Raw genomic sequence first — 17,089 nt, forward strand, 5'->3', positions numbered from 1 at the left:
CCTAGGTTGATTTTTTCTCCCCTTACTCTTTGATGATCATCGTCGTCTTTTGCCATCCAATTGACTAAAAACCCTATTGACCGACTGAACACCCCTCTCTCTCGTTCTTATTCCTCCCTTCCTTCCTCCCATCCTTCCGATTCACTCTTGGTCCAGCAGACTGGGGCCTTTTAGTGACCATCTTGAGCGACCCCGGAATTTCACAATTTCAATCCTGTCTCTGACTCTCGATTTTTGCAATAATATAAATCACCATCATCAAGCAGAACCATCGTTGTTCGCCCCCACCATCTTTCCATCAATCGAAAGTGATTTGGTATTCTTCTATCGCAAAAAGCGGCCGGCAATTTCTTCCGAGCGGCGCACCAGCCTTGTAATCTGAGTGCCGCCGTGTCAAACCCCCCTGGCCTAGCATGAGCGTCTCTGAATATTGCATCGACCATGAAGAAGCCGCGCGGATCAGATCGCACTGAAGGTCAAGTTTTCCTCTTCGTCAACAAGAACCCCAAGTCCAAGTCTCTGTCCAAAAGCGATGGCGTCGTCGCCAAACAGATCAATCGCCATGCTCAGCATTTCCGGAGTCGCAAGGTTGAGGCTCAGAAAATCACTTCTGCTCGCTCCAATTGTTCTTCAGCCCGCCGTATCGCCCTAGATGGGTGGCACCGGAAAGAGACCGGACAAGGGTGAGTTTTTTCCTAGTTGTCCTCTTCTCTGGACTGGGATGTTCGAGCAATCACTTTCAACACGAGTCACACTTGCCACAAGCTGACAATGAATTTTAGCTCCAGCAGCGATGAATCCTCTCCAGTGTCGTCGCCCAACGAGGAGCTAGCAGCGGCGTCACCCTCGCAGGATGCCACGCCCGTTCGCCAAATCTTTTCACCTATGATCGACACGCCATCGGCTGAACTGCCACCTATCGCACCGGCATTGCCTCGTAAAGCACTCTCTGTGCAAATGCTAGCGGGCGACAGCGATTCGGCGTTTGATATTGATGAACATCACTTTGAGGATGAAGGAGCGCTGGAGCTGTCGTCCCCAGTCTACAGGGCGAACTTCAACTCGTACGACTGTATTGATCCTTTCAGGAGTACTCCCGTCCGAATCACCCCTCGAATCCACGTCGTCCTCCAATACACCCTACAAATCTATTCCTACTCCGGCAACAACTACAAACTGGCGTTTTTGCCCCAACATGTGCGGTCCACCATCAGCCAATTCCCTATTGGAGCGGTCGTTCAGCGAAGTGTCTACAAGGAGCATCACCTGTATTCCTTGATGGCAGCCATGCTTGCTCGGATGAAGCATGTCTTTGACATGTCACCCACAGCCGACGACCCCCAAGTGGTTCGCGCGACAGCCTCGCACTATCTCCGGAAGGAATTGATTCGGTGCTCGAGGTCAGGAGACGTCGACAAACAAACCATACTGGACATTCTCTTCCTCTGCGTCAACGAGATGCAGTATGGGCGGTACGACGATGTCCGCAAACACCTCCACATTGTTGGCAAGCTATTACATCTACTAGATCCAAGCCAACTTCTTGATCGGTGGATTTCGGAGACCGCTGCTCACGTGGACAATCAGCTTGCCCTATCTACGGCCAAACGTCCCGTCTTACCAAGCACATTTGACCCCGGCCCCATGCTCCCTGAACGGATGGCGATTCTTCGGCGTGAGGCACAGAATCTAAAGTATTTTGGCTATCCCAACCCGGGTTCGATGATGGTGGCCCGCGCCCCTAATAGTTCTATGGGCATCACCGACGCCATCGCCGATCTCGCAGCCACCCTCGACATACGGATGGGTTCTCAATTTGTCTACGCTTTGAAGATGGGTGCTTTTCCATGGAATCTCGGCCGCATCGTTTCAGACTTGGTTGATTGCATCGAGATAGCAAAGGTCGTATGGTTGTCCCCCCTAGCAGTGTGTTACGACGCAGAATGGTTGTGCCGTAAGGCCCGAGCAGTGCTTCGGGGTCTTCTCGCCATTGCCCCTGATCGCAACATTGGGGCCATGGACTTGATGTGCAAGTGCACAGAATGTGTCAGAGTGTGCCTGTTGATCCTCATGACTCACGCATGTACCTTGATTGGCTTTCAGACCGCAAAGACTAATGTGCAGCGACTACAGGCGGCGATGGAGTACGCCCTGAAATTTTGGTGCCCTGCGGTTGGTTGGACGGAAGATTGTATTCCACTGAATGCTGCCGCTCAGCTCGATCCCTTTGTCGAAATGCAAGCCAGATTTGTCTTGTGGGGTTTGCTCACGGGTTGCTGGTCGGCCGATGGTCATCCAGCGGAGCAATTCTTCATACCTCGAGCGCTTAATATCTGCCATCATTTTGGCTTCACGACTTACGAAGACCTACACAACCATATGGCAGGATTCCTCTATTCCAAGACTCTCCAGGAACGCAGTTTGAGGAAAGTAGCTGCTCGATTGCAGCAGGCACCCGCAGGGCGCACTTCCATTACCACCTGAGAAGGGGAACCGGTTGTCCGCTCATTTAAGAGTGCTACTTGCTACTTGATTGGATATTCCGCTTTGCTCGGTCTACTGACGCGATACGAATCGACGACTCCCACGCGAGGCTGGCTGGTGGGTGATCTTCGCTATATTGCCGATACTACCTGCGCTGATCAAGCCTGGAGTGACCTGCTCCAGCAACTCCTTGTCCAGTTTACATATGATGGGCAGCCGAAGTCCACTCATCGCCTCTGCCTCGACACGAGAGTTTGTGTTGTGTTCAAGTCCTCCTCGACCGCCTCTACACGCGCCGACACGTTGAATGCGTTGCTTCTTTCGGGAAACCAAAGTTGCACCTGCGCTGGTGCCAATAAGGCTACCGTTTATATCCGGGCGGTCCCTGCAACATTCAAAACTACCGCTTTCCTTCGCGAAGACGGGCGAAGTGTTCACCAGCAAAGCTCAAGGATGAAGAATTGCACAAAGAGGAGGTGACTGGACAAGGACCAAAAGCCTGTTAAAACTCGTTTTGAACAGAAGTTCATCAACGCGCAAACACAACCATCCCCTGATCCATTGACCTCTGCCGCCTGGTACAGTTGGTATAACTGCTACAACGGTTGCCTACAGATGATGATTCGCAGGGGATTTTCAGATTGGCAGTTGATACGACCCTAAGCATAGGGTATTATGTCCAACCCGCAATCAGCCAGCACATATTGGCGGCCGCATTGCGGAGAAGAGAATCTATCCTGCGGCGCTTTGTTCGCACATTTTGCAGTGTCTCGTTTGGCACCGGCTCTGCTGTACTTCACTCTCCGAGGCATGATATGAACTTGTGCTTTCACAGACCTCATTTCATCTCTTGCATATATAGGGTGCATGCCAGCATACTTCGCACAGGGCGGTTACATCTTGGTGTCGAGCTTTTTTGATACCCATTTCCAGGTTACCTAGTCACATTTGAGACAAAATCTCCAAAGCAGCTCCAGGGTTCTAGCGCTAGTTTCATCTCATCGTGTATACCCGCTTTCCTATCAGTTGAATGTTTCAGTCGGAGCCGTCGATCCCGCTAGAATGGCTACCTGACCTCGATCCAAGAGCCCGCGGCCTGATATTCCCCCGACATGACTCTAATGGGGCCAAGAATGATCTCGTTTAATCCTGCAGCGCGACCTGTTGTCGAGGTAAGAGGAGCATATGGAGCGCCGTCTATGGCCCAGGGATCCTGCGGGTTTATTTTGAGGGTCAAGAGCCGCCCTACTCTGCTTTGTCACGGCATTTGCTCATTTACTGGCGTGGAAGAAAGGGGAAATAACAACCAGTGCTCTATCAGATGAGTGGCCCATTGGGAGGTTGACTACCTACCTACTAGATGGAGGGGAGAGAGTTCTATCATAGGTACACGATGACTTTGGCCCCCAGCTCTGGTCCGCTGGCTCTCGTTTCTTCTTTCACCCTGTCCATCCAACGTCAATGTGGCCTTTACTCGTTCAGGATCTTCCACACCAGTTCGACATACTGCTTGGAGTTGTCGTTGGCCATGATGCCGGGCCCCATCTTGTTCATGACATAGGTAAAGGTGACGTTGCGGTGGCAGTCCATGATTTCCAAGCTGCCGCCCCAGCCGCCCCAGAAGCAGGTTTTTTCTGTCGGCATGAATGGAAGGGTCTGGGCCGTGGCGCCGCCACCCAGGCCGTAGCCGATGCCGAAACGGAGGGGCATGCCGATGACCAGGTCGGTGCCGTTGGACTGCTCGCGGAAGATCAGCTCGATGGTCTCCGGGGAGAGGAGCTTGATGCCGTCGACGGAGCCGCCGTTGGGGATCGCCGAGAGCACGCGGTTGAGGGCCCGCGCGTTGGTGTGCCCGTTGACGGCTGACATGTCGGCGGCGCGCCACTCAGGCCTCAGCGAAATCAGAGCGTCGGTCGGCGGGTTGGCAAAGGTCTTGACGGCGGGTGAGTTGGGGTCCATCTTGGAAAAGTCAAGGGGCAAGGGCGGCGGCGGGATGACGGGCGCGATGCGCGGCCAGTCCTTCTCCAGCGCGCCGATCTGCAGGTCCGCGCCCAGCGGCGCCGCAATCTCCTCGGCCACGAACTGCTTCATGGGCTTGCCCGTCGAGCGGCGGATGACCTCGCCGAGGAGATGGCCCATGGTGGTGGCGTGGTACCCGCTGGCAGTGCCGGGCTCCCACAGGGGAGCCTGCGCCGCCAACCGCGCCGTCGCCTTGGGGACGTCCCAGACGTCCTCGACGGTCATCTTGTCCTGCCACCCGGACAGGCCGGACGTGTGCGACATGAGGTGGCGGATGAGGATCTTTTCCTTGCCATTGGCCGCAAACTCGGGCCAGTACTTTGCGACGGGGTCGTCGACGTTGAGCAGGCCGCGCTCGTGCGCGAGGAGACACGCAAACGTCGCGATCGTCTTGGTCGACGACCACACGTTGGTGATGGTGTCGGCCTGCCAGGGTTTCGTTTTCGCTTCGTCAGCCCAGCCGCCCCAGATGTCGACGATCGTCTTGCCCCCGACGTTGAGGGTCAGCGAGGCCCCGAGTTCCTCGCCGCTCGCGATCCGCTGCTCGACCAGGTCCTTGAGCTTTGCGAAGCGCGGGTCGCACTGGCCTTGGACTTGGGCCATGATTTTTGGTGGTAGAGTTTTGGAGAGTTTTGGAGTTTGGTAGGGGTTGATGTGCTGTGCCGTGCTGTGCTGGGAGTGAGTGAGTCGACTTTTTGTGTGTTTTTGGTCCTTCTCCACCGGTTGGTTAGGTGCTTGACAATGTCGGATGTGCGAGGTAGGATGTAGATATCTAGAAGTTGGTGCGAATGATGGATTGTGGATGTTTCGGTATCGTGCTATCCGGGCAGGCAGACAGACAGACAGACAGACAGGCAGGCAGACAGATTTAAAATCCTTGTCCACTCTCCTGCCGTTTGAGACGTGTCTTCTCTTCTCTAAGAAATAGAGGGGGGACACAAAATAATACACCTCTTGTTTTCCCCTTACAGGATGTCGAACTCTAGGTTTTGACTACGAAGAGCAGTCAGTGCAGTGCTCTCTTTTTACCGAGTTACTAAACTAAATACTAAATACCCGTGCGACCATAACCTCTTTATCCTCGTCCTCCTCCTGCCCCTGGTCCCGGGTCATATCCCCCGGGGTCTCCCCCGCCTTCTTCCTCCGTGCCCAGGCCCCAGCGTTTCCCTCTCAGGTCGTTTCGACACGCGAATACGTCGTCGTGTTGGTTTGGCCAGTTGGCACGTTTTTTTCCCCCGAAACACGAGGGTCGTGGGAACCGAGGTTGCAGAAAGCCGTCGGTCATTGTGGGCCAATAGGGACGAAGGGTTTTGAATTGAGGGTTTGCCGCAATATTAGAAATGGATTGGAAATTGTGCTCGGGTTTTACCTGCGAGCCCTGGTATCAACGACGTCCAAAAACCCAATTCGGGAAAAGGGGGAGGTTTTAGGCCTATCCAAGGGGTCATTTTATGCCGGTTTGACAAATCTTGATGGTATGCAGCTAGCTACCCATGTAGATATGCTACCTAATATGTACAATAGGTAGCATGGTAGATTAGGTATGTATCTGGCAATGGTATGACATGTATGATGGAATACTAACCACCAAACTCCCCGTATTAGGTAGGTAGGTACTGTATGTAAGGTCCTCGTTGAACTATTCCCAGGATACCCAGCCTTGTTTCTCTGTATCTCTTTCTCTCTGTCTCTCACGCCTCTCCTGCTAGACACCTGTACCTCGTGCATGAAGATACCTGCCCGCAACACCCGTAACACCACTACATATACCTAGGCAGTACGTGGCACTGGCAGTACCTGCTAAGTACTTCGTATACCTCCTCGTACGGAGTATCTGATGCCCCGCTTCCCGAGGCCAATCTTGAGCCAAGATACCCCTCCTCCTCCCTCCTCTTCTCTCTCTCACTCATCTTTCTTGGTTGGGTAACAGGAACGCACAACTTTCTCTTTCTCGGTTCAAACCTCGGACGATCGACGGGTATCGTATCCCCTCGCGATCACGCCTCTAACAAGGACCATCCGTCGCTCGCCCTGTATCATGATTCTTAACCGACACACAACCGATACCGATGCTGACATGACCATACCGACATACCGACATACCTACATACCTACCTACCAAGGAGAGACAGTACCGAGCTATTGAACGAGCGACATACATACCGTGTGTATGTGTCCATGATAAACCACGCGGACACGCTGATGAGGTAGAGGAGATGTGACACACGCACACGTGAACAACTCTTCCCTTCTTTTCCCATATTTCTTTTTCTTCATCTTCGTATTTGTCTCGGTGTCGGATGGCGGTATTGTTTCTAGTCTTATTTGGCTTCGTCTTCCCTCTTTTGCCGAGGATTCCTTTCCTTCATCCTGAAAAAACTTGGCTGGTGGCTGTAGCGTTTGGATCCCGAGGACATCTACGATAGGATATATGAACAAGGGGATGATATCGGAGATCTGATTGATATCTATTGTAGATTGGGGCATTGGTCCTTGTGCACGTATATATATACCTACAGCTATAGCCGAGCCAGCCAGAGCCAGGGGAGGCACAACACCTCCCGTACACAGGCACTGTCATGTAAGGTGGCTCGCTAAAATACGCACCGACTCATTGTCCTGAGCCTGAGGACTCTGTATGTCCTCTTCTTTATTTCCTCTATTTTAGGTAGGTTAGAGTGGTGCTTGACAACAAGCCGCTGCACGGACCCTGGACCAGGGCCAGCAAATGAGGCCTTGGACTGTCCACCGACAAGTCTAGAAGAAGCAATCGTTGGTCGGACCGTTCAAGGTACATATCACCAATCGGGGACAGACCCGGACGCAGGCAAATTTGAGAGCGCCAACGAGTGAACGACACGATAGACGTCCGCTGTCGGTCAGCCTCAAGTGCAGAAGAGGCGCCAGTCTCAATATCCCCCTCAGGCTTGCGCTGTCCCTGTCAAACCAAAACGCCCGAGAATGCGCAGATAAAGGGCATAGCCTAGCTAGCCACAGCCTTCGTGGGTTCATCGCCCTAGAAGTAGTCGCTGTTGTCCTAGCGCATCTAAGCATGAGGCTCTGCTGTCGCTGCTCTCCGTGCTCGACATCTTGCAGTTCGACGGTGATGATGGCCATCGCAACCTCCGTACCTCGAGAGCCTTTGAGCGTGCAATCTCAGCATCGCCAGTCCCGAGTCGACATTTCTCTGGGGCATCAAACAGCGTTGACGTAGGCAACGAGGTACATATGCACATGTCCTCGGTACCTAGTATGTGCCTAATGACATGCAGATGAGCGCCACTATGGTGGCTGCGGGAACAGCCCCGGTGGCCCCTCTGCCCCTGCTGTCGGCAGCCTGTTTATCGGACTTGACCGCTTCCAGACCGCTGGATCTCGGATTGGAAGCGACCCGCGTTTCGTGTAACCAGATTCTGTCGTCATGTCATCATGTCATCCCAATGGGGCCAGATAGTATTCGCCGTCGTCGCTTGGTGGAGATCTCACAATTTTGCGGATACATCGTCCGCCCTGGAGTGGTGTGGTGAGCAGCGAGCTCGGAGACCCGACGATAAGCCAGAGCGCGCCGAACTGGTCAAGTCCTCGGGAACTCGCCAAAGCCTTCCATCCAGCAAAATTTATGTGTCATAAATAGAGCTTTTGTCCGAAAAGTCTTGTTACCCAATCAAGAATCCATCTGTGTATCGAAAAACGCGTCGTCGGTGCTGGGGAAGAACGAGTCCATCGCCGTGTCATCATCGGGCAGCTGCTGCTGTGAGAGCATGGGGAATGACCACCGCCGACTGTCAATAGCGTCAGCAGCCTTCAGCAGCGATCCCACAGCCGATTCCAAGATGCCGCTGGCAATCTCCAAGAACTCGGCGCTCTTATTCGAGACCCGCAGCGTCCACCTATACTCCTGCAGCCGCCTCTGGTAGAATTCGGCCTCCTCCTGGCTCACCGACGTGACAAAGCACAGCCCGGCAAAAGTGCCAATGAGGGCAAAGTTGAACTTGGACGCAAAGTACCAGAACGACTGGAGGTGCTCGGGCTTGAGCCGGTTGAAAAAGTCCATAGCACTAATCAGCCTGGCTTTGGCCGCCGACCGACATATCTGGATCATATAGGGGTCGGTATTGGGCGAGAGCGAGCGTAGAATCCGTCGGTGCAGTGTGATTTCAGTGGCAAAGTAGGCCAGGTGCAGGTAGCCCACCGAGCTCAGCTTGCCGACCCTGGTGGCGTCCATGCGCAGTGTCTCGGGCATCTCAGCATACCAGGATCGCAGCTTGAGTTGTATCGGTTTGGCGCGGTCGAGGATGGCCTTGGTGCTGTCGTACGAGTTCTTGACCTCGAGCTCTGCCCTCAGCGAGTAGAGTTCCTCCAACACCTCGGCCAGCATCTTAGTTAGAGTGATCATGGCGCTGAACAACGTACGCCCCTTTTCGACTTCGGTGCTACCGTCCTCCTCGTCCTCGTCCGCGGCGCTTTCGGGAAAATCACTGCTGATCACCGGCTGCACGGCCCAGTTGGTGTTTGAAATGTGAGGCGGCCGTCCGTAGATCAGGGCCGACCATGTGTCCTGCATGAAAAGAGCCCAGCCAAGTCGTTTCCGAAGCCCTTTTTCCCACGAAGGTATTCGCCAGTTTGAACAGTCCAGATGTAGGCCTAGATCCTGGCCAATGGCAACAAGCTGGGCCGTCAGCTGCCAGGCCTGATTACTACCCGGTCGTTGGAGCAGGAGAAGCCCTGCCTGGACCGTAGACAACTTTGCTCGATGCGACACATCCTGTAACGTCCGGTACGCGACATCTTCTAGTTCGGCGACGTTGGGCTTTGTCTGCCTCGCGAGCTCGATGCTGTATGACCACCAGTTCAACGCCAGGATGTAGACGGCAGCGAGCAGGGGAGGGGAGAACTCCCGATGGGTCCGGCCATACTTCTCCAGATAGACCTTCTTATGCAGTATGGGAAAGGTGGGGTGGACAATCCGAAAGTAGAGCCTTATCAGAGCCTCGCCGTGAGGGGCGACAATGCGCTCGATATTGTCGAGCTCCTCGACCTCCCTAGCATGGTTGGGCGAGTCCGAGTCGGCGTATTGGTGGAAGAATTCATTGGGACCGACTTTGCGGAAGGAGCCCTGGTCGGCGGGACTTTCACCCTTGATGTCGTCGTACAGTCGAAGATCTAACAGTGCAAAGTCATGCTCATCGGTCGGACCAATGTCTACCACGGGGTTTTAGTGAGACATCTATAACACAAATCGCGGATGGTCCTTCGCTGGGGAGATCACATCACCCATAGAGCAGGACGGCAACCTACATTTTGCATATCTATGATTTTGCAGCCTGTCCATGACCATTGTCAGCTTTCAAGAAGGGGCGGCGGACAGGTTGGAGAGTAGACCAGGCTGTGGCGGAATAGGAACTTTGCCAAAAGCATTATCGACAGTGGTCATACATACCCCAAGGTTTTTTTGAGCAATGACTCGCCCTGCAAGTTTGCATAATCGTCGATGACAGGACCGATTCGAATGGATTCAGCAGATTGCCGTCGTGGGGCATGGCCGTTGCCATCGGAACCTCTGTTATCTATGTCTTAGCCTGGTGGTGATAGGGGATGGATGGGATTGGGGGTGGGAACAAATATGCAAGATCCGGAAAGGAAGTAGTAGTAATCTTGGGTTGGACGAAGGGGAGAGGAGGGGTGGATAATCTCTGTCTCTTTGCGATTGATAAAGCAAGTGGGAAGAAACCGGGGGAGCAGGAGGGGGGGGCCCTCACGAGCGTCTTTGCCGAGCTAGGGAAGCCACCGAAGCATTCTCGGAAGTGGCAGTGCCTCCAGTGACGGTGTTGTGGTTGTTGTAGACGTGGTTATTGTTGGTGTTGTTGTTGGGTTGCTTCCGTCTCCGTGGAGCGGCGTCTTCGATAAAGGTACAGGCCTGCTTGTGGAATTGGCACATCACACACGAAGCAGCATCGGGATTGATGACGCAGCGACTCTTGCGACGTCGACAGCCATCACAAGGTCGATCGGGTCGAACGCCTAGGGGGCTCGGCCCTTCTCCCACGCGAGCAGATGGGGACGATGTCATAGCATTCACACTACCTGGACCAGGACCGGCAAAGGGAGGACTGACACCATTATCACCCAACGAAGTAGGCGACATGGTCGAGAGCATGACGATTTAGAGTATCGATCCGGGGGGGGTGTGGTTTGTGAGGGCCCTCTTTCGTCTAGGAAGAAGTGATGGTCTTTATTGGGCAAGGAGAACCCAAGGGATCTTTCAAGGCCAGGAGATCCATATCAGGATTTGACGATCCTCCTTTTTACGTTGTGTTCATGTTATTTTTTAAAATGACATTTTCCAAACCGCTTCTCGGATCGATTGTGTCCCTGAAGGCGCGTCAGGATAAGCTTCTGTTCTCTGGTAGGACTTGTTCGTTGTCTGGCATGCCGGGGGTAAGGTAGAAAACGGGTAAAGGCAAGATCTCGACCGAAAGTTGAGCCTGCGAGGCGGATCCCGGGCGACTAATGGGCGTTGAGGAGATGCGACGACTAGCCCGGTATAGCGAATGGCGCTGCAATTGATTGAGTAAGAAATAATAGGCAAGGGGACCCAAGGGGATCCAAGGGGCAAGACAAGGCCATCTAGTGTCGGGTTGCGAGGGGAGGTTGAGATAAGGAAGTTGAGGATTCGATTGGCTGAACAAAGGAGCGACAGGGTGATTGAGCGAGCCAACGGCATCCACGGCACCTACGGCACCAGCGGAGAAATTGTCATAAATAATAATGACTATCGCAGCGTCACCACGGGTCATCATGGGCCAATATGGGCCTCCATGGGGCTTCATGAGCCACTGACCGTGTTGCTGGGCGTGGGACGCAGCTGAAGATGCGCTTTTCAACCTTTTGTTATTGGCATGTCGCATGTCGCATGTGGCTTGCTTGCTGGCCTCACCCTCTAATGCAGCAATGCAGCAAAGTACACGATAGCTTTCTCTCTCTCCCTCTCTTTCTCGCGCTCGCTCTCGCTTCTCTCTATCAATTCAAATCCAGCTCATCTCGTTCGCTCAGACGCCACAAAATGCCCTATCGCGCCGTCGCCTCCTGATAGCGGCTGGCGATATCCAGCACCTCGCTGTCCGAGCAACGGCTGCCCAGCAACGTGATACTGAATGGCAATCGAGGTCCAGCCTCGCTTTCCTGGTACGTCGAAGATGGCACGGCAATGCCACACATGTCCAACACGTTGGCGAAATGGGTAAAGGTGCCCATCTTCGCGTTCAGCCGGATGGGATCTGCAAGCATTTCCTTGATGGTGGGATGCCACGGCGCCGTGGGCACCACCACGACGTCAAGCCCAGATCGATCTGCAGACCTGAATTGCGACGTGGCTTGTCGCGTGTACAGCGCCTTGGCCTGGAGTTCTCTGAACAACTGCACCGCCGTGCTCTGTCGTGCCACCACCTTCTCGAACAACTCCAGGATGACTGGATGCAGATGCTGTCTGTTCTTCTCCAGGAAATCGTCTGCTAGGCTAGCCAATCGCTCTGAGACGAACGTGCCTTCGTAGAGCAAGTCGCCCGCTTTCTGGAATGGAGTCCAGTCCATGGGTACCAGAGTGCCTCCCATGCCTTGAAGTCGTGAAATGGCCTCATTAAACAGTTTTCGGAAGCTAGGCGAACACACTTCGAGAAGCTCGGGAGGAGGGATTCCAAATCGAAAGGTTTCTCTTTGTGCCCCTATCGAGTTGACGTGTCGTTCAGCCGGAAATCTGTCATGTTTCTCCTCTGTTAGCCCGCATGCCCTGCGCTTAAGAACGGTGAAGTCGTTTCTGGTTTTGCATATAGAAACTCACGTATCTCTGGCATAACGATCGTTTTCATCGTATCCCTCGCAGACCTGCCACAGCGTGCGTGCGTCTTCGACCGTCCTGGCTGTGAAAGCGATGCAATCAAGCGACAAGCAAGCGGGCGTCACGCCCTCAAAAGACACCAACCCGCGTGTAGGCTTGTATCCCACAACACCGTTGAAGCCAGCTGGCACTCGTCCAGACCCAGCGGTGTCTGTTGCTAGCGAGAAGGTCGCCTGGAAACCACACCTGTCAGTAACACAAGGCCTCCTTCGAGGCAAGAAACCAACCTACCAGATCTGCGCCTACGCTCACACAACTTCCGCTACTACTCCCGCCAGAGATATGCTCGTCGCTGAAAACGGAGTGTGTGATGCCAAACGGACTTCTGCACCCGCTCAGTCCAGTTGCCAATTGATCCAAGTTGACCTTGCCCAGGTATAGGGCACCTTGTCCCACCACCTTCTGGTAGCACGTTGCAGATCTGGTCGCCACGAATGCCAGTGGGGGACAGGCCGTGGTGGTTTCGACTCCTTGGACGTCAATAGAGTCCTTGACCGTGAAACTGTCGAATGAGTTAGCACCACAGTGCTGTCTACAACAGAGAACTTTGACAGAACTACTCCTGCAGGTATTCTGGAATCACTTACGGCACACCGAACAATGCCGGGCGCGCATTCTTGTCCGGGTACAGCTCGAGCAGACGTCGGGCTTGATCCAAAACCCCCGCTCGCGACTCTCGTCGGATCCAGACCGCCCCGTCAATGTGTTCATACTTCTCGATCCGGTCGAACAGCGCATTGACCAACTCAAGGGGGGACAGTCCGCGCTTATACGAGGCTTGGAGATCAGCGATCCCGAGCTTCCCATCCCAGGACGGCGGTGTCTGTGGAGGCGTGCTGACTCCTTTGTTCTGACTTTGCCACGGGGAAAGCACGTCCAGAACAGGTTGGAGATCGGCCACAAACCCAAACAGACCCTGTGACCAGTGTATCATGTCCAGGGAGGCGGTCTTGAAGGCCGCGTTGTAGCCGGCCGTGCTCTGGACGATGCCACAGCACTCGAACCCTCGGTCATTCGCTTCTCTGATGGTGGTGGAGAAGCAGCATTCGGTCGTGACGCCCGAAACGAGAAGGTGAGTGATCCCGCCGGCTTTCAGCTTGTGGAGGATCGGAGTATTCCAGAATGACCCCTTGCCGGGCTTGTCAATGACCACCTCGGAAGGCAGCGGCTGCAGCTCGTCGACGATATCATGCCCGTACTCCCCGCGCACCAAGAGACGGCCCATGTCGCCTTTGTCGCCAATCACTTTCAGATGTTGCGTGTTGCCCGGAGCGGCAGCCTGTCGAACAAGTTTCGACGAAGGACAGTCAGCCAGGGAAGGGACTTGTCCTTCTCTGGTATGGAAGATGTGCAGGCCAGCATCACGGCATGCGTCCAGTAGTTGCTTCGTCGGAGCAATCGAGGCCTGAACGGCCTCTAGATTTCCGCCTTGGATCTCGCCAAAGCCTCCAGCACAGATGAAGTCGCGCTGCATGTCAATCACCAGCAGCGCGGTGTGCTTGAGAGGGAAGGAAAAGGGGTAGGGCTTTGCCTCGATGGTCAGGAAGCCTTGCTTGTCCTTTGACATACCCATGTTTGTTTGCTTGAACACTCGTAAAGCGTTACGTTGTCTGTGAGCGCTATAAAGAGTCGGGGGCTTACAGCTGACGGAGATGTGAGGCTTTATACAAGAAACGACCCCCTCGAGAGCATCTGGGCTGAATCAATACTTGTACACAGTATGATGGCGATCATCCGATGTCGTTTAGTCAAGAAAACATCCAGGACGCTCAAGGTCTTGCCAACCACAGCGTGCCAAATCTGGAGGGGGTTGATCCATCGTGGCTATTGAACCAATGCTATGCTTGTCCCTGAGCGCAAGACGAGGCCTTGATAACGGATAAGACCGACGACGCCGGAAACACCGTAACAGGCTAGCCTAGTATCGGCGGCCGTGTAATATTTCATGCGCCGGCGCCCACTGCACCATAATTCGCCCTGTGGCCGCCGGCGGTATCGTCACAGACATACAGCACGTGACCGCAGTATCAGGAGCCTCGCCGCCGGCGCCTTCAGTGGCCGGCGGCTTTATCTGCGTCCAACCTACACCAAGGCTGCCCCTGTATCTTGAATCTGGGCTTTATCCATGACGCATCCTGACCCCGGATTTGCATCTCTACAGATTTGATGGGTCTGGATGTGCAGATCTGATGACCTCGGCGGGCCTTCGACTACCATGCCGCGGGGCCTATCTTCCCGTTCCTCCTCGTGGCGCCCTTGTCTCTATCGTGCATGCCCCACTCATCTCTTCTATCCTGCATGTGTCCAGCCTTGGAGTTGAGCTTCTTCAGCTCATGAGCTGAAGACCTATATAGATCTCCAGTTCGCCTCCCAGCTGCACCAGAGGATTCCCAACCCTTCAACACTCATTTCTCTGATTCAACTTGGTCCTCGACTTGAATACTCCAACCTGCACCATGGTCAACTTCTCCAAAGACCGCTTCTCCCCGAAGCGCCTTTCGCCCAAGCACATCAAGGCCAAGATTGAGCCTCAGCTGCATTGGAAAGTCCCTATGGAGGAGGGAGTGTACCAAGACAGTCGCTGGTCCAACCCAGATCTCGACCCTGTCAAACCTGAGGATCGTGAGTCCCACCCAACACCTTTCAACTCTGCAGAGTCGTCGTCCAGAGTTCTGGTCCATTTGATGCCCTGGCTAACTGATAGCTGCAGGTACTTGGGGTGCTGTGGTACGTGCCCTGTCCCTCCCACCGCGATGCAGTCAAGACCCACCAGACTGACCTCCCTTCCATAGGACTATTGGGCATATTGGACCAGTGACATGCTTGCGCCCCCGCTGGCATCCACAGTGTCATCTGTCATGAGCTTGGGTTTTACTGCTCGAGAGACGGTGAGTAAGATCGGTTCTGTACCAGCTTGAGGAAAACACGCGCAGAACTCTGCCCCTTTCAGGAAGTCTTTCTGATGCTGACGGCACACTGGTAGATTCCCATTGTCTTTTGTGGCTTCGCGTTATGCTCAGGAGCATTGACCCTGACGGGGAAGATGGGTGCGCGATATAGCATCCCCTTTCCAGTGCTGGTCCGCTCCATTTTCGGAATGTATGGAAGTTATCCGGTCATTGTTCTCCGGTCCTTCGTGGCCGCCATGTGGAGTAAGGCCAACATCACTTTCTTATACTCTTTGGTTCATGTTGATGTGATTGCCGAGCTGACTTGGGCGAACAGCTGCCATTCTGTGTGTCCAGGCAGGTGACTTTCTCAACAACTGTCTCACAGCCATCTGGCCGAGCTTCGCCAACTTTCCAAATCACCTACCTGAGAGTGCTGGGATCACTTCAGCTGGACTCTTGTGCTTTGTGAGCATCCTCACTGTCTGGATGGAAATGGAGGACTGACGATTGCCAGTTCATTTACTGGATCTTCCAAACAATCTTAGCTTGTATGCCCATCAAGAAGCTCCGAATCCTTTTCCTCATCAAGGGTGTTGTCGTTCCGCCGACCTTCCTTGCCCTGTTCCTGTGGGCAGCTATCGTCACAAAGGGAGGCGGGCCTCTTGTGACTGGCCACGCCAAAATCACCTCGACATATATGAACACGGCATATTCGTCCCTGACTGGCTTGAATGCAATCATCGGCCTCTTCAGCTCCATGGCCGTCAACTTCCCGGACTTTAGTCGTTTCTCCAAAAACAATCTCAAAGGATACAACCAATTCTTTGCACTGCCAGTCATCGGCACGTTGGGAGCCTTGACCCCCATCTTCGTCACCTCAGCCCACAGCTACCTGTGGGGCGAGTTCGAGTGGTATATGCCTGCTGTCATTGCCAAATTCGACTCGCGTGCCGCCAAGTTCTTCACCGCGTTCAGCTTCATGTTGGCCACTGTAAAGGTGTGGTATGATTGATTGTCTAGCTATCTTCTATGGGAGTGCCGAAGGTAGCTATCTACTGCTTGTATCAAGTGTAGAATGGCAGGTGCCATTAGTAGGTCACGTGGCATGATCACATGACCACGGGGAATCCACAACACTCCCGGTATTCTTCTTTCTGAAGATGCGGCCTCGCATCAAATCCTTGCCGTGGAGTCTTCAAAAGTCACCTGATGCATCCAGTAAAGAGTTGACTCGTCGTGTCGCCATGGGCATTCCAACTGTCGACTGTCACAAGTCGTAGCGACGTTTGGCCGGATCAAATCGTTCCCTGCTGCCCGCATGACAGCAGCAGCAATGAGAACAGTAGCGAGGAACGGATGGTCTATCCGATTGGAGTGAAACAATCAGCAAAGACAGGATGGTATCTCCGATTAGAGCCTGGCCGCGATAAGTGACCAGTCTGCCGCCCTTTTTTTTTTTTTTTTTTTATTTCCTTTTTTTCTGGCACGGCTGTGCCGTAACATCGTCATTTTAGTCGGAGTCGCTGGCGTAATCTATCAGGAACGTAGCCAGTGGGCCCTCCATCGGCAGTCGACGCCGTCGTGGCTGGTGTTCCTCTGCGGTGACGCGCGTTTCTCTTTCCTCGCTGCGTTGGTGTTGCCGTACCTGCTCAGCCTCGTCTCCCGGCGTTGTCTCATCCTCCAGTTCAAGGTTTGCTCGCGGCGACGGTGCAGCATCCGTCTGACATGGAGCGTCCGGTTCAGCATTTAGTCGCAGAATCGCATTTACCTGATGTAAGATATCCGGTTGCTCAATGTCTGC

The 17,089-nt window shown here is 54.0% G+C and overlaps 5 protein-coding genes across 5 annotated transcripts; 2 read left to right on the plus strand and 3 right to left on the minus strand.

Moving 5' to 3' along the window:
- Nucleotides 1-441: 441 nt before the first annotated feature.
- On the plus strand, nucleotides 442-2,484 carry Z517_07748 (uncharacterized protein; the record flags this gene model as incomplete). Its single annotated transcript, XM_013426269.1, has 2 exons — nucleotides 442-683; nucleotides 783-2,484. The coding sequence occupies 2 exons, from the start codon at nucleotides 442-444 to the stop codon at nucleotides 2,482-2,484; spliced, it is 1,944 nt and encodes a 647-aa protein (XP_013281723.1).
- Nucleotides 2,485-3,954: 1,470 nt separating this feature from the next.
- Z517_07749 (uncharacterized protein) lies at nucleotides 3,955-5,106 on the minus strand (the record flags this gene model as incomplete). Its single annotated transcript, XM_013426270.1, has 1 exon — nucleotides 3,955-5,106. One exon carries the CDS (start codon nucleotides 5,104-5,106, stop codon nucleotides 3,955-3,957), a length of 1,152 nt encoding a protein of 383 aa, XP_013281724.1.
- Nucleotides 5,107-8,167: 3,061 nt separating this feature from the next.
- On the minus strand, nucleotides 8,168-10,648 carry Z517_07750 (uncharacterized protein; the record flags this gene model as incomplete). Its single annotated transcript, XM_013426271.1, has 4 exons — nucleotides 8,168-9,705; nucleotides 9,802-9,827; nucleotides 9,944-10,063; nucleotides 10,263-10,648. 4 exons carry the CDS (start codon nucleotides 10,646-10,648, stop codon nucleotides 8,168-8,170), a joined length of 2,070 nt encoding a protein of 689 aa, XP_013281725.1.
- A 923-nt stretch (nucleotides 10,649-11,571) lies between these two features.
- Z517_07751 (allophanate hydrolase) lies at nucleotides 11,572-13,970 on the minus strand (the record flags this gene model as incomplete). The annotated part of the gene is made up of 4 exons (XM_013426272.1): nucleotides 11,572-12,256; nucleotides 12,341-12,570; nucleotides 12,629-12,899; nucleotides 12,985-13,970. The coding sequence occupies 4 exons, from the start codon at nucleotides 13,968-13,970 to the stop codon at nucleotides 11,572-11,574; spliced, it is 2,172 nt and encodes a 723-aa protein (XP_013281726.1).
- Nucleotides 13,971-14,853: 883 nt separating this feature from the next.
- Nucleotides 14,854-16,300, plus strand: Z517_07752 (uncharacterized protein; the record flags this gene model as incomplete). The annotated part of the gene is made up of 6 exons (XM_013426273.1): nucleotides 14,854-15,019; nucleotides 15,108-15,124; nucleotides 15,190-15,285; nucleotides 15,381-15,549; nucleotides 15,623-15,753; nucleotides 15,803-16,300. The coding sequence occupies 6 exons, from the start codon at nucleotides 14,854-14,856 to the stop codon at nucleotides 16,298-16,300; spliced, it is 1,077 nt and encodes a 358-aa protein (XP_013281727.1).
- Nucleotides 16,301-17,089: the final 789 nt, after the last annotated feature.

Source organism: Fonsecaea pedrosoi (assembly GCF_000835455.1).
Source record: "Fonsecaea pedrosoi CBS 271.37 unplaced genomic scaffold supercont1.5, whole genome shotgun sequence".
In the NCBI taxonomy this organism is placed as follows: Eukaryota; Fungi; Ascomycota; class Eurotiomycetes; order Chaetothyriales; family Herpotrichiellaceae; genus Fonsecaea; species Fonsecaea pedrosoi.